A 24,876-nucleotide genomic window follows, 5' to 3' on the forward strand; every position below is an offset into this window, starting at 1 on the left:
ACCTAACCAGGCTCGGCCGGCTGGATTTCCCAAACGCCCCCTTCCGCCCGAATAGCTTTGTAAAGACACAGCATTGCTTCATATGGTTGATTCCTAGAACGTATTCCAAACTGCCATTTTCGAGAACGTTTTGGCGGAGGGGCTGTAGCAGGTGTGGTGCTTGGTTTTTGGTATTGTAGCTTGTCCAAATCAACTTTGCTGCGTGAATGGGGCCGAAGAGACCGAGCAGTTGCCGCCTGTTCTTCGGGAGAACGCTCTTTGTTGATATCATTCTCGGATTCCTTGCCATCAGGCTGCAATGATCTACCTCGGTTTTCCGCTGATAATTCCTCTTCTTCATCTTCACCAAGCAGGCTCTTCTCGGCTCGTTGCTCCATTATCTGGTCGTGTACGTATGGCAAACTGGTGGGTAGAATGCGGACGTGGCTTAATCGTTGAGTGTCTTCTCCGCCCCCAGCTGAAGGAGTTTGGGATGGTGTGCTTGATGAAGTGCGTGGCTGGTATGGCGTCAATGGAGCAAGCGGTGAGCTCTGAGCACTGGAATCAGGGTTAGGACTTTGGCCTGGACGGTAAGATGGTGATGGGCCACCCCCTAATTGAGCAGCAGATGGTTGGCCAGGCTCATTTTCAGTCGGGGCTGGATTAAAGTTAGCAAAGCAAAGACTAGTAAAACATGTGAATAATACCGTATGCAGGGGATCGATTCTCACAATTCATCTGCATCATCTCATTCTCGACGACAATAAAGAAGGCATCTTTGATTGCACTAGGCTCAGGCTTCCTCAGAGCGTCCTGAATGTCATCCTTGCCATAACCCATTCTTCGTTCAAGCTTGTTAACTGCATTCTCATGGATACGTTCCTGTATAGCAGCAGATCTTCCGGGTGCGATCTTGCGTGGATCAATTGCTTTATTTGGATCTGCACCAGTGCCAACAAAATCCTCAACGGGTGGTTGCAGGTATTTCGGGAGGCCCTTTAAAAACCAAGGATCCTGCCGTATTTCGGGTATGGAAATTCGATGTACGGGATGAACTTGAAGCATGTGCCTGATGAGGTTGGCAGCACCCGTCGAGATATATGATGGCATATAAAAATTTCCAGCGGATATCTTTTTGAAGAGAGATGGAATGTAGTCGTCGTCAAAGGGTAGCTTCCCTACCAGAAGTACGTAAAGAATGACTCCGCAGCTCCATACATCAACCTCTGGGCCAGCATAAAGCTTGCCAGAGATAACCTCTGGAGCCGCATAGTTGGGACTACCGCAGCTTGTTTTCAAGAAGTTCCCATCGGTCATGATGTTACTCAGACCGAAGTCAGCAATCTTTACATTCTTGTCCTTGTCGATAAGGAGATTCTCGGGTTTAAGATCTCGGTGAACAATTTTATGTCGATGGCAGTACTCCACTGCGCATATAATTTGCTGGAAGAAGATGCGGGCTTCGTCATCGTTGCACCTCCCTCTCTTTACGAGATAGTCAAATAGCTCCCGTTTAGCATACTCCAGAACCATGACAATGTCCGTCTTCGTAGCGATTACAGTATACCTGTTAGGAAATAAAAAAAAAGGAGGCAGCCATTAGCATATTACTGTACTGTCACGCCGCTGACGGATACTCCAACTTACAGTTTGATAATATGAGGGTGCCTTAAGAGTTGGAGATACTGGATCTCGCGCTCAACCCTCCCAACCATGTCTCTTGACTGTAGTTTCCGCCTCGGTATAATCTTGAGTGCTACCGGCCGCCCGCTAGCTCTGTGAGTGGCAAGCTTCACCTTTCCAAATGTTCCTTCACCCAGATTTCTCACCGCAGTATATTGATCGAGGCGTTGCATGTCTCGAGCAGTGGCAGGAGACTGGTCAAGCCGTTCGTTTCCATGCCGTGGAGCTTGCTGCGGTATACTCGGGTGCCCATGAGGATTCCTATCCCTGTTCTGTTCGTACGAAGGAAGGGAGATCGAGAGGTCTTCGTCGTCGAAGGCGGCCGACATGGTGACGGAGAGTATATATGACCGGATGTCTTCGGATAAGGGGAAATGGCGTTGTCTATCAAACTGGTGCCGCTACACCGAGGGCATAGCAGATTCCATTGACTGAAACTCGATAAGCGGTGGGGGTGATGCGCGTAGTAAGCTGTTGAACTGATCGCTCAACGACTTTCCATTATGGCTAGGCGGGGGCGAACAGGCAGTGCGCAGTCTCTCGGATCTTGTTCAGTGTGACTATTCCCCAGTCAACCTGCAGGCTAGCATATGCTTGCTCTTCCAGCGATTGCGGTTGATGTCTGCTGGTCGTTGCAGAGGTTTCGCCTTCACGATGTTGTTAATCGCAGATGCCGACGGAGTCTCAAGGTTCGCAAGGGGGCCAGGGACCTCGCTATATTTTGCAGCTAACGACGTCTTACCTTCCTCTTTAGAGTCAATCTTGCTTCTTAGTCATAGAGTTAAGCGCTTCTTGCCGATTGACGTTTTTGAGTTTTGACGTGTCACATGACCATAGCCCCGCGCTTATCATTTGCCGCGACGTCAATAAAGTTGGACGCCGACGAAGCTGAAGTTGGTCCCATCTTCGGAGATTTTACACAGCTAGTTAAGTCGGGTCATATATACGCTGAGGAGAAGGCGTGATCTGGACATTCTTTGTTTTACTTAGTTGTGTGACTTCTATTAGTAACTGGTATGTGTCGTGTTTATTGTAGTTAGCCTATCTATGGTCCTTATCCGCTTCCGCTTTACCAGCCATTACTGTCGATATAACAGTTCCGATGGAAAGCCGATAAGCCGGTAACGGAACGGCTGCAGCCCAGGGACTTATCTTTTGCAAGCTCAGACAATGGGAGTATAGCTAATGATTATCAAACCGGTTTAGATTTTGTGTTATAAAATCCTGACTAGAGTCGGGTGCTACTATATAGCCCATCGTCCTTCCATCCATCTTCCCCCGAGGTCCGCAGAAGAATTACTTCAAGCCACCCTTCACATAACACGCGCTATCAACGTATTGAGCGCTTCGATGATGTCTGACAAGTCCGCGGGAACGCCTCGTGTATATATATGCCGTCATGGTATTTATGTCCCCTCCCGACGCTCACTCCCTCAGTCTCTCTCAATTATGAGAACCGATATTAAACCAGATGTCTAGGAGAGACTGAGTGGAGCAAGAATGGTCAGCACACGGGGAAAACAGATATCGAGCTCACGGAGCGAGGAATGCAGCAAATCCAGGCATCAGGAAGCATCCTCATCGGTCCCAACAAGCTGATAGACCTCTCCAAGGTCGCGCACGTCTACGTGAGCCCGCGCAAAAGGGCATACCAGACTTTTGAGCTCGCCATCTCAGAAGCCGATAGGAAGATATTGGCTGAGGAAGGCCGAGTTTCGAGAACCGACAGGTTGGCAGAGTGGGATTATGGTGACTATGAGGGCTTAGTTTCGGCTGATATACAAAGAATGAGAAAGGAGCGAGGATTAGATAAGGAGAGAACTTGGAATATTTGGCAGGATGGATGTGAAGGAGGAGAGTCGCCTGAGCAGGTATCCGAGCGGGTCGACAGCTTGATCGAAGAAATTCGTCGAATTCAGGGTCCGAATATCAACGGAGAGAAAGCGTGTGATGTGGTCTTGTTTGCGCACGGTCATCTTCTGCGTGCCTTTGTTAAGAGATGGGTGAATATTCCGCTTGAGTTTCCGCTGGCTATGATGCTTGAACCTGGTGGCGTTGGCGTCCTCAGGTAAGTTTTTGAATGCCGTATAGCCCTTCATTCGATTGTACAGTTCTGACTCTTGGTTGTCATAGCTATGATCATCATGATATCAACCAGCCTGCCATTCTTGTTGGAATTGGCCTTCCATCCCCTCCAGTCTAAGTACCGGGTAGAGTCGGATCGTTATAGAAACGTCAATTAGAGACTTAGAAAGGCCATTGATGTATATCAGCGCGTAAATAACGTTATCAGCTTAATTTTGTGCTTGAATCTCACTCATAATAAAACAGGTTTGGTACATTTGAGTACCGACGCCGTAGTCGTCCGAATAAAGGCTATTGTACATGAAAATATTGCCTATCAGAAACTCAACTTTTTCGTTTTGTTTTTGCGTGGCTGAATTTCGTCAAAAGAAAAGCATGAAAGCGCCGATATAACACCAGAAGTCAATAATCGAAGGGTGTGAAAGAGGTTTTTTCGCATAGAAGGATCAAATGAAATATGGCTGTGAGAAGAGTCGGGAGATTGTCCGTGGAAAGTAAACACCGAATAACACCATGCTAAGCCAAAAAATAATGGGGGAAATAATACAGTAGAAGGGTCCACGAGAGGTGGAAAGAGGAGTTCCAAAAAGAGACATCCAGGTATCGACGTAGCAGATGCCAGAGAGCGCCATGAAGCAATCACTCCTCATCATAATGCCCTTCCTTTTGGGTGCCGTTTAGCCAGACTTGCTTCCATGGGCCCCCGTGGGCTGGGATGCCCTCTCGGTCCTGTCTCATGCCTTCCACGACACCAACTATGCCGCCGTTCCGAAGCCTCTCGAGGACAACATTCATGCCCTGTTTGCTGCGAAGAACAGCATCTCGCGTCCGTTTCACTCCAATGAGCTCAATTGTCCGTTGAATGCCGGCAGTGGACCAGGAAGCAAAGAACCCTTTCTTGGGAGCCTCGTCGTCAACGGTGGTATCCTTTTTCGATCGACCAAGCATATTCTGGCCCAGGCGAGACTTGAATGTGACCGTGGTTTTCACCGACGTACATTCGCCTTTCAGGTTATCGTCAATGCCTAGGCCGCCTGATAACGCAGACAGAGAAGAAGAGGCAGATGAATCTGCATTTTCAGCACGACAGCGATGGTATTCCTGCCTTTCAACCACGCTGAGAACCCCCGTCCACTCCATATTGCGAGACTCTGTCCGCATCCATCCTTCGTTGACGTCAATGACGCTGGTCTCGAGAATCACACTCTGGCCCGAGTTGTCCGCGCCACCAATTCCCTTGGGCAGGAGCTTCAGCATGGCCGAGGGGACTTTGGACTTCTTCAGATGCAGCCTCGTCGTGTGCAGTCGTTTCGTGACCGGGTCGACATACCGGTCGATCACGTCTGAGGCTAGGACATGGCGAGAGTAAGGGTTGGGATACCGGAGGAAGTATGCAAGCGTAACGGCCGGAAAGGAGTAGTCGTAGTTGAAAGTGTTCTCGAAGAACTTCATCGTTTCAATGCATCAGCATCCTTTGGAAGGGGCAATCAGCGAGATGTCGGGTCTCCTAACCGACGTCCTTTGCTTAGTGGCCGTTGGTCGTTGTTTGATTGTGGATAGTGCTTCTTCTTCTCCTTGTCGTCGCTTCGTCGTCGTCGTCGTCTTCTTGTCGTCTGCTTCATCTCGTGCTTTTCTTCCTCTTTTTTTTCTTCTTCCTTCCGGCATTGCGCTAAGCCGCATCAGGCGACGAGCGGGGATGTTGACTAAGCTATCACGTGATGGACACTTGGCCCGGGGCCTTTTTGTTTTTCTCGACGTCGCGACGTGAAGACATCAACATCAACATCAACTTCAACATCGACATTAACATCAACACGACCGGTCTTGACATGTTTATACTATAAGAAATACTTTTTCCATTACAGTGTGCAGCTAAGGAAGCTTCAAAGAATTGATACTTATTATCTATGGCGTTCAGTCTGGTGATATTAGTACATTTCTTTAGATCTCCTGCAGAAACATAGTTAATCAGCAAGTTACAGGAGATGCTCAAGGCAAGGAGGTCGTATTAAAAAGACGGTTTCCGGTGTCGGTAGAGCCGCTGCCTGTATACTTGTTCTGTGATACCCGGAGAGCAACGACAGTCACCTTTGCTCCGTAGCGAAGCCTTTGCGTGAGGGCTCGTCTGGAGATGCATTCTGCCTGAACGACCCCGGCAACCACCACAATGCGGACGATAGAGTGTAAGATTTGGATCCGTGCTAGAAACTCGGCTACTGTCTTGCCACTATTGATCACCGAGTCAACCAAGATGATGGTGACTTTCCCCTGTACATGGTGAGGCTTAACATCTTCTGGAGATTTCACATGCAGAAAAGATGCTTTGGGAAAGCTCTCCCAAACTCCACGAGCCATAGGTTCTCCTGCGCGCATCACCGCCACAATCAGCGTCTGACTTTCGTGGTATAGATGATGACCATTTGTCTCATGGCCCAGAACATGTGGAATGGAATACTCTTCAACGCCAATAACGTCGGACAAAAATTCAATTGCCAGGTACTTTCCCACGGACATATGGGCTCTGCACAGATGCGGACCAGCAACATTTGCATTTCGCATTTGGGTCATTAGCAATTTAGCTACATTCTTTTCCGTCGCATGAATTAGCTGAATGGAGGGCGGCGAAGGAAATGGAACAAAGTCCATGAAGTCCGCGCCAGTAATATCCAATGAAGGAAGTCTCTTGAAATCAAGCCGCATTGGTGTGGTGGGAGGTAAAACAACTTGCTTCAGGCGGACTCCGCCGCACTCGATAGCCTCAACCAAGGCAGCATCCATGGACTTACTTCTGGTTGCCTCCGGCCCAACCACAACGATACCTCTGTCTGCAAGCTTCAGCATTTCCATGTCTAGCGGACTGTCACCAAATGCCCAGACCTTCATATGGTACTTGCTTTGCAAATAGCTGACCAATTCCCCTTTCACACGCCCCGTAATGACCGGGCCATCGGCAATCCGGCCACTTCCAATTATTTTCACGATGCCAGACAACCGTTCTTTCTCCAACACCTTCTCCCACACACGTTTTATGCCACATGTAATGACAACAGCTCGAAGATGCTCCTGTTCCGCTACACGGTGGAGTAGACAAACAAATTCAGGATACATGGATACCCCTGCAGCCACCTCGCTGCAAATCCTATCAAACTCTTGGTCATTGCCTGACTCTTCATAGAGCAGGGCAGCCTGGCAGAAAGCAGCATATGAATACCCTAATTTGCTGCTGAAAATATCCTTTAATGAGGCACCTTTGACCTTCGATGAGGCAGCCTTTTCCCAGAACAATGCCCCGGTATCTTTTTCTGATAAAGTCTTATCTGCATCCAAGAAAAGCATTATCAAGGGCTGTTTGTCACCAATAATGACGTCTAAACATGCTTTGGCACGCTCCAGATTGAAGCTGTTGCTATTTAGTTGGAACTCATGTAACAAGTTCGCTACTCTGCTCTGCATATCCGGTCCAGGTGCCACACACATGAACAAAATACCATGCTCGAGGCAAAGTGGACGAAGCTGTGATATTTCCATCTCCTGCCACATATGTAGCTCCTCTGTGCTGATATAAGGGCGATCCCGAGTCGAGTCGAAAGCACGGCGCTCAAATAATACCTCAGTCGGAACATTCAAGTATAGGATGTGTGTGTATGTGTCGAGGTCATCTCTAGTAATCACCGGGGGCCCAACTTTGCCGTCATTTTCTTCGAAGAAGCTGAAATGGCCAGAGACAATAGCTGCCTTTCCACTTTGGATGCACGCCATCCGGATCGAGTCAATTGCCGCTTTCCGTGATGTCATCTGTCGTTCTCTGCTCCAAGCTTTGAACTGGGCGAGGCCTCCAGGGGTTACTTCATCGATAACCTGTGAGCCTTCATAAAACAGGAAATCATCCTTGAGGGTCCTCCTCAGTTGATTCAGCAGGGTAGTCTTCCCAGAGCCAGAAACTCCGTATAATCCTATGACCACAGGCCTCTCTCGAGCCGAAGATTGGATTGTTTGTGCCAGTGCCATCGCCATCAGGATGGGATCCCTACCTGGTCAGCCCGTATTGTTAACCAAAAAAGTCTGGAGAGGAGAGGGATGCAATCTCCCTTCTGTTTGAGCTAGGCAGATTCATCAACAATGATGTTGAGGTAGAGGACACTATCACATAGTGCTGCTTCCTAGTGGTGCTTTATATGTCACCTGAGATCTTTAGAGCCAGTTTCTATTGCTACTCTGCATCAAAAAGCTGCAATAGTCTTTGACACAGGATACACTAGAGGTACACGTTCTGCAAGATGCCTAGGGATAATGAAGTAGTAGGTGGAAAGAAAGAGTAATCAACCACTTATATTATATCTCTGCAGGCAGGCGATTACCTGGTCCTTGCATAAAAGCCGGGAAGTACTCCCCCCCTTCCAGAAAAGCAAACTACATGAAGAGGTTGTTCAACTGCCATTATCATCTCTCAGCCTCTTGGACCGGCTAAACAGCGAGTCTGTAGCCACCCGCTGCCCACCCTAGACTCTTTCTCCTGGGAGGAGCATAGTTACTTAACTACTTTGTCTACAGTACTGCACTCTCAAAGGACTTTGACTCAGAATAATAGTAAATGCAAGGTAAATACCAGTAGCGCTAACTACCTCCTGCAGTTAACGAGCAACTTGACAAGCTCAAACCGCCTTTGCAGCTGCGACAAGCGAAAAATTGGCTCTTTTCTTCGTTAAAGCATCTGTATAAGCATCATACGGAGCAAGCCCCTGGCCTCATTGCCAATTCGATTTCTAGTTAAGCCTAGGGATTGGCAAGCATATATATAATAAGTACGGAGTAAAGAGTTTCAAGTCCAGCCACCCTCTTCTTCTACGTCCATCTTTTCTTCGAATAATACTGCTTGAATCGAGTGGCTTCAGAGATGGGCCTAAATTCACGGGAGCCATGGCTTTAAGCTACAGTCTTCAGAACCATTTATCATCTTCGTGATCAATGTTGCCATGTTTACTGTACGGGAACCGAACGATTCTGGGGATACGATAACTGACTGCTTATAGGACACCCTGCTTTATTCCTTGGTAGGTTTTGGGTCGTCGGTAGCAACCTAGATTTTTATCTGACGATTCCAGATTATACCCGTTTTCCCAAAGGCCCTGGTTTCACGTGCGGGAGTAGTGCAAGGCGATGGTATGGACTCTCCAATCCCTTTTTGAGGCTCAGAGATTAGATGCCAAAGCTGCTACAGTCCAGTTTTGGGTATCGATACTTTTAGCTGCATACGGTGCTACGCTTCTATTGGGGTCTTGTACGTTCCTTTGGAGTATACAACATCGACGACGTCATGGACTCTAACCTAGCAATAGCTCTCTTTGGGTACCGCTCCGACCACTTCGGATCGCGGAAGCTTCCATTTACCCTGGGACTTGTATCACTATGCTCGTCGACAATTCTATTTGCAGTTGCACGCACACCTTCAGTACTGGCTATTTCCAGGGCCTTTCAAGGTCTCTCTTGTACGGCGGTTTGGGTGGTTGGGCTAGTGCTACTCGTCGAAAACATTCCTCAGGAACGCATTGGACAAGCTATGGGTTATACAACCGTTAGTATGACAATGGGTGGCCTTTTTGGACCGATGCTCGGGGGAGTATCGTATGACCTTTTGGGGTACTATGATGTCTTTATTTTCCCCACGCTGCTGATTATTTTAGATACCATACTGCGATTTGCCTTGATTGAGCAGTCTGGTATATTGTCCCTTCTCCCTCTTTCTGCCTACCGTCTACTGATGGTCTTAGTTACTAAACAATCGCTTGAGTGTGAGTCTTCTGGGGCAGAGGATGCAGCACGAAACGCCCAGGGCACATCAGCAGACGCCAATCTCAATCCAAACAACCAAAGGAAGACAGATGAAGAGGCGCCTCTCCTATTGGCTCAGCACCCTGGGGCCAACGATGGCCCGAAGTCGAGTGTGCTTCTCCTCATGCGCTCTTCTCGTCTACTCGTTGCTCTGATTTCTGCGGCGATGCATTGTTTGGTTCTGTCGAGTTTGGAGACAGTAGGGAACCGAAAATCCCATAATAATAACGCAGAATTTCGTGCTAATTTAAAATAGACCGTCCCACTTTTTGTCATGGACAGATTCCACTGGTCTCCGAGCGGCGCTGGGTTGATTTTTTTTCTTCCTGTCTCTCTCACAGAGACGGTGTCTGGATCCATTATGGGAAGTCTAGTGGACCGATTTGGAGCATGACGCCCTGGATCCCTGGCCTTTGCAGTGACAGGAGTGGCTTTCTTTTCCCTGAGATTTATTCTGCGTAATAAAATTCCCGAGAAAGTTCTCATGGGCGGCCTGTTGGCAATTGTCGGCCTCGGCATAACGGTAATCCAGATCATTGCCATGACTGAAGTTTCTCAAGTGGTCATTGATTACGAGGCCCAATCTCCGGGTATCTTGGATGGAAAACCCCCTATGGCTCAGGCTTACGCACTTTTCAACATGGCCTACGCAAGTGGGCAAATGTTGGGACCAGTTGTCGCAGGGTCTCTGCAGGTTCGGACAGGGTGGAGCGGGATGACGCTCTTTTTTGGGGTTGCCAGTGCATTGTGCGCGTTACCTATGGGCCTTTGGAGCGGTACGCTGTCAAAGGTAGAGGAAGGTGACGAGAATAACGGACCCGATCGTCAGGCTTGATTAATTTGCTGTCGCTTTAACTTGCCGCGGAGCGTATGTATGTATAACTCCCATGTTCAAATGTAAAGTATGTAAGTTCAAATAACTGCCGTATTCTGGTCCACTCTCTGATAATGACGGCCATTCTTCACACGTATGGAGAAAGTACGAGGTAGTTATCTTATATCAGTATTATTATAGTACAGGGATTATCTTAACGACACCTCAGGAGCTTTTATGGAGAAGGTTAGTTTTTTGACATGTGCAAAGTTAATGCGAGGACCAATTTTTGAGAAACTTTATTCAGCACTGGCACAGGGTTTTAGTAAAACAGCGAACGTTACGGTAACTATTCGTCGTTGGTATTTAAGTCCACTTGTTGACTCTGCACTCTTGCAAGGGGGTGGTAATGGCGGCTGGGTGCTGCATTCCGTTTGCATTCCGTTTCTGCATATGGAGTATGTATTATATACTCCATATATATAATGCGTTGAATTCTCGTCTCTCCATCAAACTAACGTGTTTCCGAACTCCATTCTCACCATGTCTATCCAACCGGACATCTATACAACACCAGCCCCTGCTGCAACCATGGCCCAAGAGGGATCGAGCTACTATGACTCACCATACATGGTAGAGTTCTACAATCTCAAGTGGGGCAAACCCAGCATGCCGGGCATGGGTATATACTGGAAAATTTTCACCGATGCAGTCACCCAACACAGAGAAGCGGCGCCAGACAAGCCCTTCTCAGTTCTCGACGTCGGAACTGGTGCCGGTCGTGTGCCGATCGGTCTGTTACAGCGTGCCGCAGCCGCCTCGTTCGTTACTCGTAGCATTCGAATGATCGGACTAGACAACGCGCAGCACATGCTGGATTTAGCGGCTAAGCTAGAATCAAAGACAAACAACAATACGGAGTACTCCCCCTGTTACCTGGATTTTAGGCAACGCTCTCGCACTCGACGAGCTTCCCACCCTCTTGCCGCTATCAGACAAGCATATAACTATCGATCTCCTTGTCTTTGCCTTTAATAGCGTGTACCATATGGAGCGGGATGGGGAGTTCGCGCAGTTTTTCCTGCAGGTCAGTAAAGTGCTCACACCAGGCACGGGACGGGCCTGCATAGGCCTTGCCGATTGGTTCCTCCTCAATCCAGGGGAGGATATGAAGGCTCGAGCTGAGAGCGAGGAATTGCCACCGCTAGAGGACGTCCAGAGTGTCGACTTTCCTGGACTTCGGTACCATACTACCATGAACCGGATGGATTGCCAGGGCAAACTGTGCGTCTGTGGGGAAGATGTACAGGTCTTCCAGCAGCTGGATGATGGCAGAGACAAGGAAATTGAGGTCCATCGGGTCAGACACTCACTGCGCTGGTTTACAAAGCCCGAATTCTCGACTGCAATTGAAGCGGCAGGGTTACGGATCGTGGAAGTGAGCAAAGTGGATGAAAGTGAAGAAACTGTCGGTTACGATGATAACGTTTACAACTTGCAGCGTGCGTAAATTACAATACATAGAAGACCCACTTAATACAGAGTTTACTCAATTAGAGTTAAACGAACTTAAGGTTTACATAAACTCTATATTTTCTCCTGAAGTTTAACTTACAAGTGGGGAACTAACCTACTTTTGGGACGGAGTATGACGCGAGTAAATAACTGGCTATACTTATGTTCAAGGCTCTGCCGTTGCGTGGTGTATAACGAGGAGAGCCTACACTCTGTACGGAGTACGAGTACAAAACAACAAGATATTGTAAGAATCGGAGCAAAAACAGAATGGACGAACTTTCCAAATCAGTTGCCTTGAACGCAAGCATCCTTTCTGCGGAGCTTCGGGATAAGGGCCTACCTTCTCTCGACGATGAATCGTTCCCCATTTCCTTTCCCCTCCTCAGCCCCGAGGGCTCTCGCGCTCGGTTTGAGCTCATATCCTCTGCACTAGATATTGTGCGGCTGGCTAGTGGCCCATCGGAATTTCTAGCAAATCTAAGCTTGCAGGTAACTAGCTACATTTTACGATGGAGTGAACCAGCGAGAGACACATAAAGAGAATGAGCTGACGGTGCTAGTCAGGGCTTTGAACTCAACACCATTGGAGCTATGATAAAACTCGGGGTTCCCCAGCAAATCCCTCTTGATGGATCTGTTTCACTCAGCTCTCTAGCCCAGTATGCCCAAGTTGAAGAGCAGCTGTTTACTCGTCTCGTTCGATATTCTATCGCCGTCGGTTTTCTATCCGAAAAGACGCCCGGCCAGATCAGCCACAACTCGGCTTCATCTGTTTGCGTACGTGATCAAAACACTACTGATAGCATTCTATCAAACCTCAATGTTGCAAACCCGGCGTCGGTGAAGATTGTAGAAGCTCTCAAGCTCAACCCTGCAGGGACTGATACATCAAGGACGCCCCTCAGCGTTGCTTTCGCCCAATCTTTGGATGGTGCGGAGAAGTTATGCACCATGTGGGATTTCCTCCGCGATCACCCGGAAGAGGAGGTTCGGTTCCATAATTCCATGGCTGCCACACATTCCACTTCAATCTACTCGTGTGAACATGTAGCCCGAGGTTTCGACTGGAATCAGGTCAAGTCAATTGTTGATGTGAGTGTCTCGAAAAGTTATTATCAGAAGCCCACACTCTAATTGGTATTAATGTTAGGTTGGTGGCTCCGAAGGACATGTAAGCATGGCAATAGTCAACTCTTACCCTCACATTAAATCAACCGTTCAGGATATAGGGGAGGTGATCGCCACCTCCCGTCAGCAGCTTCCTGCACAGTATAGCCAGGCCATTGAGTTCATCGAGCACGATTTCTTCCAGCCCCAACCTGTGCAGGCGGATGCGTATATTCTGCGCTTCATCTTACACAACTGGTCTGATGAGGAGGCCAAACGCATAATTGGTGGTTTGCTGCCAGTACTGAAGCCCGGTGTTCGGGTGCTGATTATCGAGCATGTCGTTCCTGAAAAGGGAACTGTGCCACTCTACGTGGAACGCATTGTGCGCAATATGGACGTAACTATGTTTGGATTACTGGCCGGAAGAGAGAGGACGGCTCAGGATTACGCAGGTATTTTGGGCAGCATGGATGGGAGATTGAAATTGAAAGGAAGTACATGTCCAGACGGAAGTGTGGTCACTATCCTAGAATTTATTGTCGAATAAGTAGTTAACTAGCTCATTAACAAACAATAGCTACGACTACAGTAGAGGGCAATGGGGCTGTTAAATCGCAAAATGAGACATTTTGAAATTAGAATAGTAATTCGTTTGTTGGCTAGATTACAGCTTTATTTGAAGCCCTTATACGGGGACTAACCAGAGCCTTTTTCAGCTGCAGTACGATGCTAAATGGAGTACGTATTCCCATTTTTGTAGAAACATAAAGTTGAAAATCTATATCAAGCGTCGCAAGACGTCTACCAAAAATATACAACAAATCCTTTTACATGAATTCCTCCAACATCCCTTGAATCACATCAAAGATTCAACTCCATGTGATGTCCAAATTTAACGATATCACTTTCTTCTGCCCTCATTCACTCATTGCTCCATTTTCACTTGGAGATGATTCAAATATCTCTTCATCAGGTCCCTGTCTAGAATCGGAAACTCGAGACCACCGGGGAAATTTGCAAGGGCTTCCATGGTGTTGGTTGTCTCGTAAACGGGCATGTTTTCGTAAAGTTCCCATCGGGTCAAGCCGTTCTTCACCCTCTCTGCAAGCATAGGCTCCAGTGGTTGCAGACGTTTAGGTGGATTTGCGGATAGTCGCTTAACCCACTCCGCGTACGAAACGCCCAGCATTGGACCACTGCCGCACTCACCAACCATGTCCATTGAATCATCCATATCAATGGAGGTTTCCCTACTAGGGGGGACAATGTGATAGGCATGGCCTAGAGATGACCGTGATGAGGCAATATGTAAGATTACAGAGTTGACATAATCAACGGGGACGAATTCCTTGCGTTGGTTCGGCAACTGTGGGTAGCAATTCATCTCCTGACATGCATGAATCAACCGGCTAAAGAAATCATCCGGATTGCAGGCACCCGTTCGACTATGACCAGTAATGAATCCTGGTCGATAAACGGCAATAGGAAATCCACGATCGATGAGTCGGCGTAAGAGCTGTTCTGCGACCCATTGGCTTTGAGCATAACCATGATCATAGGGGAGGGCTTCGAGGTGTGGCAGTAGGGATTCATCTTCCCGTACTCTTTTCACGCCGGTCACAAAGCCAGTTGGTCCGAAGCAGGAGATGCTTGATACATAGTGTACCGCTTTTGTCCGCCCTTTGAATGCCAGTTTCAAAACATTCAAGGTACCTAACGTGTTGGCAGGGCGGTGCAGAGAGTATGGCTGAGTATAATTGACGCGAGCTCCTAGATGGAATACTACGCTGGCCCAATTGGCAATCTCCTCAAACCGGTCTGGTCCCATGCCTAAGAAGTCATCCTCCAGTGTACCAGGCAGAGCTAACAACTTTTCAGAGAACTTGTCCTCCCAGAGATCATACTTGGCCATTGCGGTGCGCAGACGCTGTAGACCAACTGTTGCGTCCTTTGCACGTACCAAACACCCGATCTGACGGACATGGGGCATGCGTAGCAAATCTGCCAACATGAATGATCCCACAAATCCGGTGGCTCCAGTTAAGAAGATACGACCTTCAGTGTCACGAGTCCAGTCGATTGCCAGCCCTGCTGTGCAAGAGAGGCCATCCGCAATCTTTGTATCGGCTACCCACAAGTCACTCTCGTTACGAACTGTCTCGAATTGGCCGTTCTGGCGCTCTTGGATAATTGATGTCAGGGCTTCCAGGGTTGGGTTATCATAGAGAGTCAGCAGAGACACTTCGGAGCCAAATGTGCGACGGATCTGGCTGATCAACAGTGACGCTCGAAGCGATGTTCCTCCATGGCTGAAGAAATTATCGTCGTCCTGGAATGAATCGGCAGGGGATGCAAGAATGCAAGCCCAAAGGTCAGCGAGTATCGAACGGGTGTCTTTGGGCCCATCTTTCGGCTTTGATAGTGAATCCACCTTCCATCGCTTGCAGTACAGCTCCGTTAACCCTTTTCTATCCACTTTGGAGTGGCTATTGAGAGGCATACTGGCGATCAATTGCAGCTGAGGAATCATATAATCCGGATGAATCGTGCGAAGGACTGCCAATGCCTCCTCAACCCCCACAGGCTTAGAGCTGTCCACAGGTACAGCATACGCGACTAGTATTGAACCGGCCCCATCCTGGGGTGGTTCAATTCTCATCGCCACGGCATCGGAGAAAAAGCCAGTTTTCAGGAGCCCGGCTTCGACCGAGCCCAATTCAACTCGGAATCCTCGGATCTTGACCTGATGATCAGAGCGCCCAACGTAATCAATCTGTCCATCTGGCCGACGTCGGACGATATCACCTGTTCGGTACAACCTGATGGGATCACCTGATGCTGTCACTAAATCTTCAACCGTTGTGAAGGAAGCAGCATTCTTCTCGGGTTGGTTGACATATCCCGGGGAAACACCAGCGCCGCCAATCCAGAGCTCGCCTTCATCAGTTGGGTTACCATTATCGTCAGCTACATATGCAATCGTGTGACCAATCGGTTTGCCGATGCTGACGGAGCCAACTTTGATGTCCTCGGGAACGATCTGGTGAGTCAAGCAGAAGATGCAACACTCTGTTGGTCCATAGGCATTTATCAGCATCTCTGGAGGGCCCTCGTCGAAGATCGTTTTGATGGCGGCGACATTTGCAGCTTCACCTCCAATAAAGCAGATATAGCTTGGAGAAGGCACGCGGATAGGTAGAAGCAGCAAGATTCAACAAGGCAGTTGTGGTGGCCATCACGGTAATTCCAAGCCGATCGATATGCTCTGCCATAACTGGAAGATCCAGCAGAGCCGTTTTGCTTAGAACCGCAATAGAAGCACCACGAAGTAAAGGAGCCCACACATCAAAAAGAGAGACATCGAAACTGCTATTATTGACGTGTGCAACGACATCATTTTCCCTCACTGGCTCAAAAGGAGCATGGAAGACAACCTGTAAAATTGACCGAGCTGCGATCTGTACTGCTTTCGGCTCGCTGGTTGTCCCAGAAGTATGAATCAAATGTGTGCGATGTTCTAGGTCTGTTGAAACTGGATATTTGTCCTTGGCCACAGCCACGAGACCTTCGAGAGCAAATTTGCGGAAGGGAAGATCTCGATCTTTATTGCTTTGGTCAACCAGCAGAAATTGGGTGTTCAGTCGTTGCAACCGGCCCTGTATTTGTTGGTCTGGAAGCGTTGGATCCATTGGGACACAGCTCCCGCCAGCATAGATGATAGCTAACTGGGCAATTATATCGTTGACGCCATGCTGAACGACTATTCCCACTGGCTCTTCGAAAGCGAACGATTCTTGTAGCAGTTGATGAGCAATATACGAGGCTTGTAAATGCAATTGGTCATATGTGAGAGAGATTCCCACGTCAACAACTGCAGTTGCAGTAGCATTTCGTCGCACCTGGCCATAGAAGAGCTGACCCAGGCCTTGATTCCGGCTAACGGCGAAATCGTATTCCTCGGAAGGGGATGAAGCGATGGAAGGCATTCTATCTAATGATACCTGCCCAGGGATAATGACAATGTTGAATTGGAAAGGGCACGGTGTGTTGGAGAAAACTCAGTAATAAAGAATCAAAGTAGATAAAAGGGAGTTTCAATCAGGCACTAAATAGTTTGTAGGTAAAGGGGTGTGTAGATCGGGCCAATGCAAAATATAAAACGACAGTGTTTCATACTGGAATTGAGAGACCACGGATTGGCCAAAGCCGGAATTACACGTTGATGTCATGGCAAAGCAAAGAGGTTTACTCTGTGTCGTACCTTTGTCCACTTTCAACATGCGTGATACTGTGAGTGGGCAGGATTCAGTTTCCACGTAATTTACACGCTGAGGCAATAGCTGATCTTGGGCCAGGTATTAAAAATACGGGAAGGGCTCCGTCAAACTTAAATGTACTCAAAAATTCGACCTCGTTTATGAAGAGAAACTCCATAGTTCGGCTCTTGTTTATAGTAACTAGAGTGTTGTTGACACGGAGCACTTACCAAGAGGAGTCTCGGTCTGACCGTTCGGTAATAGCCATATGGAATCTTACAAGGGGAAAACCTTAAGGACCCACTTCCCGCGTTGGCGGCTAAACCTTAATTAGTTCTAAGTTAGAGTTTAAATGTTACGCATCCCCTTGCAGTATTTTTACGAGGTGGCGGCCCGAATGGATCTCCGTGAGAGAATACAGGGATCTGGACACCGGAAATTTGTTGACTCGTGAAGTGGGGCGCTTAAGTTTGAGATAATCTAATCTGTGAAAGAATCGGCTATCATATCGGATCAAATTAGTTTTATAGAGTAAGCATTCACGTTCGACACGTTGAAACAACTTGCTCTTCCTCTTGAGAAACAGCAATCTACGCCAGCTAATTTATACAACTAAAGCCACAACTACCTGGGAATGTCGCGCATTATTGCTATCGTTGGTGCCACTGGCAACCAAGGAGGTTCTGTCGCTCGCTCTCTACTTCAGAATCAGTCTTTTAAAGTCCGCGCCATCACGCGGAATCCCTCTTCAAAGGCCAGCCAAACCTTAGCATCAGCAGGAGCAGAAGTGGTTCAAGCAAATGGCTTCAATAATGAGGAGATGCTTCGGGTATTTGATGGCGCCTGGGGGTTTTATGTTAATCTAAACTCGGACGATAAGATATGGAGCAACCCCGATGGCCCTACCGAGTTTGATTTAGGTAAATCAATTGTTGATGCAGCGGCCCAGGCTGGTGTGAAGCATTTTGTGTTCAGTTCGGGCCCTCCGTGCACGGAGATGACAGATGGGAGGGTGAGAATGAAGGCTATGGATAGTAAGTATAACCCCCTTATTGGTTGTTTTAGTGTTAATAGGCATCATTGCAGTGAAATACAAAATCGAGCAGTATGCAAAGCAGCTGGGAAAATTCCTAACCATTACCCCTATCAATGCCGCATGGTACCTGGAAAATTTTCTTGTGAAGGAGGTTGCCCCAGTGTTTGGCGGATTCCCCCATTTTCCAGATGACGAAGGCTACCTCACGTATCGTGTGCCCAACTGGGGAGGAGATAACAAGGTGCCGTTCTTGAGTATTACCGATGACTACGGGGACATTGTTCAGGGTATCTTTTTGGATCCAGTCCGATGGAATGGTCATGTTGTTCAAGCTATGAGTGAGATGCTTGGCTTCGACGAGCTGGTGGCCAACTTTGCAGACTGTGAGTGAAATTACTATTGATAATATGAGTGATATACATGTTAACCGTTTAACAGTAACTGGTAAAAAGACTCGATTCCAGCCAATTCTCCCTTCCTGGGAAGCCTTTGAAACCCATGGAGTCCACGAGCTAGAGGATGTCAAGCTCATGTTCGGGTTTACGCAAATCACAGGTGGTCGTTATTTTGGCCCGGAGCCCTCAAATAGGGATACAGCCTCAGAATTGAAACGTGCAACAGCTACAGCATTGGGTAGACCAAAGAACCAGCAGGAATTGACGACTGCAAAGGACTGGTTCAAATTGCATTTTATATAAGGCAGAGATGTTTTTAGTTGTTATCTCATTTTCGGGAATACACTAGATAACAGTTGGTCACATTGATTATTCTGTTCGTTTGCGAAGTATAAAAATAATAGACCTATGTAACGAGGTACATCAGGCACATATTTACCCTAGCAGATAATGGAATACATTATTGCCGTCTCTTTATGATACTGGATTCAGGGGGTTCTTAATCTAGCAGCCAATAGGCAATTAGAAGGGGATTTAGGACACCTGCGTTGGAGGAGAGACTAATTAGTTATGCACTTCAAACAAGGAAGATTTATTCTTATAAATAGTTAGTTATTCGTCCTCTGCACTCTTCTTTTTACCACTTCATCCACTGCACAACTCATCAAAATGTCTCCTTTTGAGCTCCTTGGTCTAACAGCTGCACTGGTTAGAGCCCCTCATACCACTTTCGAGAGTTCCTCAAGCTAACTGCTCGTCCAGTGGATCGTGTGTCATATCCTTCTCGCAATCTACAATGTCTTCCTTCATCCTCTACGCAAGTACCCCGGGCCCATCCTCGATGCTGCTACCCAGCTCCCTTACGTTTACCATATGATTAAGGGCGAAAATTCCAAATATATCGCCAAGCTACACGAAAAATACGGTGAGATCGTGCGGGTTGGCCCTCGCGAGATTTCCTACACCAGTGCATCAGCCAACCGAACCATCTTTGGCGGTCGGCCAACGGAGGAGACCGTTTTCGAGAAGAACCCAGTCGTCTGGTTACAGGGCTCTGGAGAGGCACATAACATCTTCTTCGCTCGTCATCGTGAACATGCACGGTATCGCAAGATGATAGCGCCAGCTTTCTCAGAAGCTGCTATTCGAGAACAGGAGCCAGTCATCCAGGAGTACGTAACGAAATTCATTGATGAGATGCGCGAGCGGTCCGGCAAGGCTTGTTATCCAGATGCGAACGGGGTTGTCAACATCCAAGCATGGTACAATTTCTTCGTCTTTGACATCCTCAGCCGATTATCCTTTGGTACAACAGTGGGTTCTCTAGATCAAGGGGATTATCATCCCTGGGTGACAGTTATTTTTGGGGCAATAAAACATTCACAATATGTCCAAGCGGCTCATCGGCTGCGACCATACCATCGACTACTCGAGCTCTTTATCCCAAAGGCGATCAGCGAACCCTACGATACGCACATGGAGTTTGCTGGAAAGACACTTCTAGAGCGGCAGAAGGGCGACTCCATCGGCCGGGCAGACTTTGCTTCTTTCGTTCTGAAGGGGATGTCGGAAGCCGAACTACTAGATAATGTGAATATTCTGGTTGCCGCAGGGGGAGACACGACTGCGGCAACAATGACCTCGATGACATATTACTTGACGCATAACCCAGAAAGCTACCGAAAGCTAGTTGATGAGGTCCGGGGCACTTTTCAGGCTGAAGAGGAAATCACTGTTTCATCGGTTGCAAATCTCAAGTACCTTCGAGCAGTTATTCAAGAAACCATGCGAATCCACCCGCCAGTCCCCGTGGGCCTACACCGAGTTGTCCCGCGGAGCGGTGCCGCGATTGATGGCCGGTGGCTACCAGGCGAGGTACGTATCCATGCCAATCTGCTTCTAGCTAACTAAGGCATTGGCAATCTCCTTTGTTATGCTGTGATAACGCTGACTTGCCGTGTAAGACTTGGGTATCCGTGGCACCCGTGGCAGCGTATCGCAGCCCTCGATATTGGCGAGAACCAGAGAAGTTTATCCCCGAGAGATGGCTGGGAGAACCTGCATTCGAGTCAGATCAGCGCGACGTCTGTACACCATTTTCGATCGGGCAGCGGAGCTGCATTGGTATCAAGTGAGTGCATATATTTCCGTAACTACGTGGCACCCAGCCCAGCCTAGTTACTCTGCAGCTAACTTAAATAGCCTGGCCAAGGTAAATCTTCGACTGGTCATGGCCCGCCTGCTGTGGAACTTTGATCTGGAAGCTCAGCCAGATAATGTCGATCCTCACGATCATCTCGAGTATGGTGTGTGGCAGGGAGAGCCCCTCCGGGTCCATGTGAAAGAGCGGGAGAGCTTGCAAGGGGTGGGTATGACTGTAAAATAAACTGATCCCCAAAATGCGAGCACACCGATCATGATTGCCGTGGAGTGCTGAAGAATGAAGACGGGACGGGACGTTGGTTGATCGGCCGCCGAGCTTATTTAAGTGGCAAGCACGTGCAGGCCGCCCCGTTTGTTAGTAAGCAACCTAATTAAGTGGACCGTGCGATAGTTAAAGTATAAAGATAAGGTTACTCTTATTAAGCGAGCTTGAAGGACCAATCATGCTCGGAGGTGAGATTCGGAGATATCGGATGGTAACGGCAGCTATATACTTTGCGCCTGCAATTGTCTTTCGCTTTCGTATACATTCTCGTACTTAGTTACAGTGTCCGCCAATCAGATCCACCATTTCCCACATGGAACACCGCAAATGCTAATCGTTTCTCACCATCTCCATCCCAGAATCGAGGCTGTATACAGAGTAAAAGCGGAGCATTTGCTTCCAAGGTAGTTATTTCCATTTCAATAACTATGTTTTGCAATTACATTATGGTAACTATGTAACTAATCAAAAATGTACTCCGTCTGTAGCCAGTTACTCCGTAACACTCCATCCTTCATCGTCCTTCGTAACTACGGAGTATAGACCCACTACTACAGGGACTCTTGTATACTTAGATAGTTAACTATGTGTATGTGAGTTGTCATATAACTAATGGTAGTCGGAGACAGACGAATTTCGTTATCCTTGTTCTCTTCCATCAGCTGTCAGAGCAAGCAGTCTTCTCCGGAAAAGGTCAAGCCATGTCATTCCATAAGACGCGTCATCCGATCCTGGAAATGTTCTCTAAGTGTTTCCCCAAAGGAATGCAAACTGTGCTCTACTACTGGAAATCTGGCGGAGTATGATAGCCAATCCATGGCTTTGATCGATCTCGTGCATCATGGGATTAAATGCTTGATTAATTCAAAATTCCCGAATAAACAAAAATAATAATAGTAATAATAAATGATAGCTTTGAATAACTATCTGCCTCACTGGAATTCCACAATTCAATTTTTATATACACCAGATATCGCTCGAGGATCCCGAGCAAGCTCCCGGATGTAAAAGGCTAGGGTGTCCATCATGGTATCGGCAGACTGTTGATCTATATACGCATTGGTCGCGCAGATATGTAAGGTATGCGTTTGATCATAGACTGTGGACGTAACAACAAAGTCACGAAGCTCCTTGGCCAGCCGCGGCGCATAGTATTCGTCCAAATTAGCATGCACACTGCCAATCTTCAGTGTGCAAATGGGCCCGTCAGCCTGATGCAAAAGTTGTGTGCCAAAAACAGTATTCTTGGGCCAATTGGTGGATTTTTTGATGATATCTTTGAATTGGACTTGATCGTATGCTATCGAGGCTACATTCTGTCTCTGAATGCTGTATAATAAATCTTCCCCGTGTTTAATAGAGCTCAAGTCCATACGAACTGGGATCAAGTTGAGGCATGGTCCAACCACTGCTTCCTCACCCGGAAAGCCATGGGCTCGACCATGGACGACTTGGCCAAATACCACGTCGCTCTTCTGACAGTGTTTAGACAGAGTCAGGGACCAGGCTGCCTTAACCAATGAGGCTAGAGTGATTCCTTTGGGAGGTTCCAGGACTGAAAGGCTGCGTGTAGTTTCAACGAATGTCTCTTTCCCTGCTTCCATATTGGCAAATGTGTCACCTACATAGGTCATTGATGATCCTTCAAGTAGAGTCTTCCAGAATTCATAGGTTTTGGGTGTTGCCGACATCAAAAACTTATAAGCCCACGGCGAGAACGGAATCGGCGTGGAAAGCGGCTGTTCATCGTAGATATTTTCAATATCCTTAAGAACGATTGGTAATGATTGGGCATTGTATACAGCGTAGTTTAATCGAATAATGAGCGTGTATCGCTGTGAATTTTGAGACAGGAGAAAGAAACAGACAGAAGGCACATTCCATAGCATGAACTGATCGGAATCTTCCTTGAGCAGGCGAGATTGAAACTCCCTGAGATCACCAGGACATTCATAGTGCTTAAATGTGGTGGTCACTCTCCGAAGGACTGTCTGGAATATGGAATTGCAGTAATCAACGAACACGTTACGAAGAATCTCATGTCGGTGAACCAGGCTTTTGCATGCACTTTCCAGTCTACTAGCATGACCGGGCAGGGAATACGGATAATCTCATACTGTGGAGAAAACGCAAGCATGATAAGCTGCTGTTCGGTTGCAGGAAGGATATCAAGAATATCAGCCTCCGTAACAGCCAGCTTTGATGCTATTTCAGCCGATGTACCGGGAAACATAGTAAATGACGGGGTTGCTTCTGGTCTACTGTCCGAGGAGCCATTTGTAAAATAGACCGCACGTTCCGTCATAGCAGTAAGGACTGGGTGTTGGATGATGTCTACCACGGATAAAGAATTTTGATTCTGTCGAAGGAGAGCTGCCAACTTCATTGCTGTGATGGAGTCGCCTCCGAGCTGTATGAAATCGTCCTCCATACCGATAAGCTGTGGCTGAAAACTAAGGATCTCAGCGACTGTTGTCTGGATGGAGCGTCCCATATCCGAGTCAGGTTGCTGCTTAACGCGTCCTGTTACCCCTGATCCGGTGCTATACGACTCAAAGTCAGCCATTGGAAATTTCTCTACAATCGCTCGCAACTGACGACGGTCTGTCTTCCCCGTCGGAGTTAATGGCATGCGAGAAATTGGCAAAGCCAAGGTAGGGACCATATATGAAGGGAGTGAGGCCTGCATTGCAGGACGCACTCGATCCAACCAGTCAGAAATAAAAAGAGCACAGGGGGGAGTAACAACGAGGAGTTTCCCGGGATTCCATTCTCATCATGACTTTTCGATTGAATGCTCTCGGATTATACGGTATGGCCAGGGGCCCATGGTTGGCAACCCCCACGGCACATTCAGCCGGTCCATAGACATTAAACACCTTGAGAGATGGTATCCATTGGTCTAGAAGCGCCTTGACTGGGGTCTCACCCCCTATCAGAGCAATCTCTAGTCCCGGCATGTCTGCGGGCGAAAGCGTCTGCAGGACAGACGGCGTTGTGAAAAGAACATTGGCCCCAAGTTCCGCAAAAGCTCCAGCAATATCATCGCGTCGGCTTGCTTCTGAGGGAACACAAACGCATCCTCCATACATCAACGCAGCCAGGGCGTCAAAAGTAGCAACATCAAAGGCATATGCGGAGAACTGAAAGACTCGCGATTGAGAGTCCAGAAAAACACCCCAAGACGCAGCCACTGTGCTGACCATTCTGTGCTCAATGATAGCTCCTTTGGGGTTGCCGGTCGACCCGGAGGTGAAACAGACGTAGGCCGCATTGTGCGGTTGTACGGTGACGGGCTTCAGTCCTATATCAGTAGTGGTAATATCTGGGCCAACCTCGAGGATAGGCAGGTCCAAAGAGCGTGAGATATGAGCATCTCGTGGAGAAGATATAACCAGCCTGGCACCAACATCATGGCATATGGTTTGCAGCCGGTTTGAGGGGTGAGACGGGTCGAGGAGGACGAAAGCGCCACCCGCTTTTAGGACGGCCAGGACGGCTACGTTCGCCCATCGAGATTTCGTAAAACAGAGAGGTACGCATGTTTCAACCTATACTCCCTGGGCCTGGAGACGGGCAGCGTATTGTGTGCTAAGCCGTTCAAGTTCGTTGTAGGTAAAGGAGCCATCCCAGGCACATACGGCTATCTCCTCCCCACGGGACTCACTCTGCTGCCTGATTTGTTCATGTATACATACATTATGCCGGGCGAGTTCGTTACTGCTCCATCCCCGAATCCGACG

At 48.0% G+C, this 24,876-nt stretch overlaps 11 protein-coding genes across 11 annotated transcripts in view; 5 read left to right on the forward strand and 6 right to left on the reverse strand.

Moving 5' to 3' along the window:
• The window catches only part of TRV_05497 (uncharacterized protein), a gene marked incomplete at both ends in the record, with an annotated part of 2,634 nt that extends 643 nt beyond the window's left edge, over nucleotides 1-1,991 (reverse strand). The window contains 3 exons of the mRNA XM_003020333.1: nucleotides 8-637; nucleotides 711-1,546; nucleotides 1,627-1,991. Coding sequence (XP_003020379.1) covers nucleotides 8-637; nucleotides 711-1,546; nucleotides 1,627-1,991 — 1,831 coding nt within the window. The remainder of the gene's footprint in view (nucleotides 1-7; nucleotides 638-710; nucleotides 1,547-1,626) is intronic.
• A 1,218-nt stretch (nucleotides 1,992-3,209) lies between these two features.
• On the forward strand, nucleotides 3,210-3,865 carry TRV_05498 (phosphoglycerate mutase family protein; the record flags this gene model as incomplete). Its single annotated transcript, XM_003020334.1, has 2 exons — nucleotides 3,210-3,730; nucleotides 3,796-3,865. 2 exons carry the CDS (start codon nucleotides 3,210-3,212, stop codon nucleotides 3,863-3,865), a joined length of 591 nt encoding a protein of 196 aa, XP_003020380.1.
• Nucleotides 3,866-4,386: 521 nt separating this feature from the next.
• Nucleotides 4,387-5,199, reverse strand: TRV_05499 (uncharacterized protein; the record flags this gene model as incomplete). Its single annotated transcript, XM_003020335.1, has 1 exon — nucleotides 4,387-5,199. The coding sequence occupies one exon, from the start codon at nucleotides 5,197-5,199 to the stop codon at nucleotides 4,387-4,389; it is 813 nt and encodes a 270-aa protein (XP_003020381.1).
• Nucleotides 5,200-5,736: 537 nt separating this feature from the next.
• TRV_05500 (uncharacterized protein) lies at nucleotides 5,737-7,755 on the reverse strand (the record flags this gene model as incomplete). The annotated part of the gene is made up of 1 exon (XM_003020336.1): nucleotides 5,737-7,755. One exon carries the CDS (start codon nucleotides 7,753-7,755, stop codon nucleotides 5,737-5,739), a length of 2,019 nt encoding a protein of 672 aa, XP_003020382.1.
• Nucleotides 7,756-10,933: 3,178 nt separating this feature from the next.
• On the forward strand, nucleotides 10,934-11,900 carry TRV_05501 (uncharacterized protein; the record flags this gene model as incomplete). Its single annotated transcript, XM_003020337.1, has 2 exons — nucleotides 10,934-11,183; nucleotides 11,338-11,900. The coding sequence occupies 2 exons, from the start codon at nucleotides 10,934-10,936 to the stop codon at nucleotides 11,898-11,900; spliced, it is 813 nt and encodes a 270-aa protein (XP_003020383.1).
• A 275-nt stretch (nucleotides 11,901-12,175) lies between these two features.
• On the forward strand, nucleotides 12,176-13,565 carry TRV_05502 (O-methyltransferase, putative; the record flags this gene model as incomplete). Its single annotated transcript, XM_003020338.1, has 3 exons — nucleotides 12,176-12,397; nucleotides 12,473-13,000; nucleotides 13,059-13,565. The coding sequence occupies 3 exons, from the start codon at nucleotides 12,176-12,178 to the stop codon at nucleotides 13,563-13,565; spliced, it is 1,257 nt and encodes a 418-aa protein (XP_003020384.1).
• Nucleotides 13,566-13,943: 378 nt separating this feature from the next.
• Nucleotides 13,944-16,115, reverse strand: TRV_05503 (NRPS-like enzyme, putative; the record flags this gene model as incomplete). Its single annotated transcript, XM_003020339.1, has 1 exon — nucleotides 13,944-16,115. One exon carries the CDS (start codon nucleotides 16,113-16,115, stop codon nucleotides 13,944-13,946), a length of 2,172 nt encoding a protein of 723 aa, XP_003020385.1.
• A 52-nt stretch (nucleotides 16,116-16,167) lies between these two features.
• TRV_05504 (uncharacterized protein) lies at nucleotides 16,168-17,004 on the reverse strand (the record flags this gene model as incomplete). The annotated part of the gene is made up of 1 exon (XM_003020340.1): nucleotides 16,168-17,004. One exon carries the CDS (start codon nucleotides 17,002-17,004, stop codon nucleotides 16,168-16,170), a length of 837 nt encoding a protein of 278 aa, XP_003020386.1.
• A 904-nt stretch (nucleotides 17,005-17,908) lies between these two features.
• Nucleotides 17,909-19,008, forward strand: TRV_05505 (uncharacterized protein; the record flags this gene model as incomplete). The annotated part of the gene is made up of 3 exons (XM_003020341.1): nucleotides 17,909-18,308; nucleotides 18,349-18,693; nucleotides 18,749-19,008. 3 exons carry the CDS (start codon nucleotides 17,909-17,911, stop codon nucleotides 19,006-19,008), a joined length of 1,005 nt encoding a protein of 334 aa, XP_003020387.1.
• Nucleotides 19,009-19,374: 366 nt separating this feature from the next.
• Nucleotides 19,375-20,616, forward strand: TRV_05506 (uncharacterized protein; the record flags this gene model as incomplete). The annotated part of the gene is made up of 2 exons (XM_003020342.1): nucleotides 19,375-19,413; nucleotides 19,468-20,616. 2 exons carry the CDS (start codon nucleotides 19,375-19,377, stop codon nucleotides 20,614-20,616), a joined length of 1,188 nt encoding a protein of 395 aa, XP_003020388.1.
• Nucleotides 20,617-22,083: 1,467 nt separating this feature from the next.
• TRV_05507 (uncharacterized protein) lies at nucleotides 22,084-24,833 on the reverse strand (the record flags this gene model as incomplete). The annotated part of the gene is made up of 4 exons (XM_003020343.1): nucleotides 22,084-23,120; nucleotides 23,156-23,816; nucleotides 24,013-24,684; nucleotides 24,801-24,833. The coding sequence occupies 4 exons, from the start codon at nucleotides 24,831-24,833 to the stop codon at nucleotides 22,084-22,086; spliced, it is 2,403 nt and encodes an 800-aa protein (XP_003020389.1).
• Between the last annotated feature and the right edge of the window lie 43 nt (nucleotides 24,834-24,876).

Source organism: Trichophyton verrucosum (assembly GCF_000151505.1).
Source record: "Trichophyton verrucosum HKI 0517 chromosome Unknown TV-F-a-04d11.M13r1, whole genome shotgun sequence".
In the NCBI taxonomy this organism is placed as follows: Eukaryota; Fungi; Ascomycota; class Eurotiomycetes; order Onygenales; family Arthrodermataceae; genus Trichophyton; species Trichophyton verrucosum.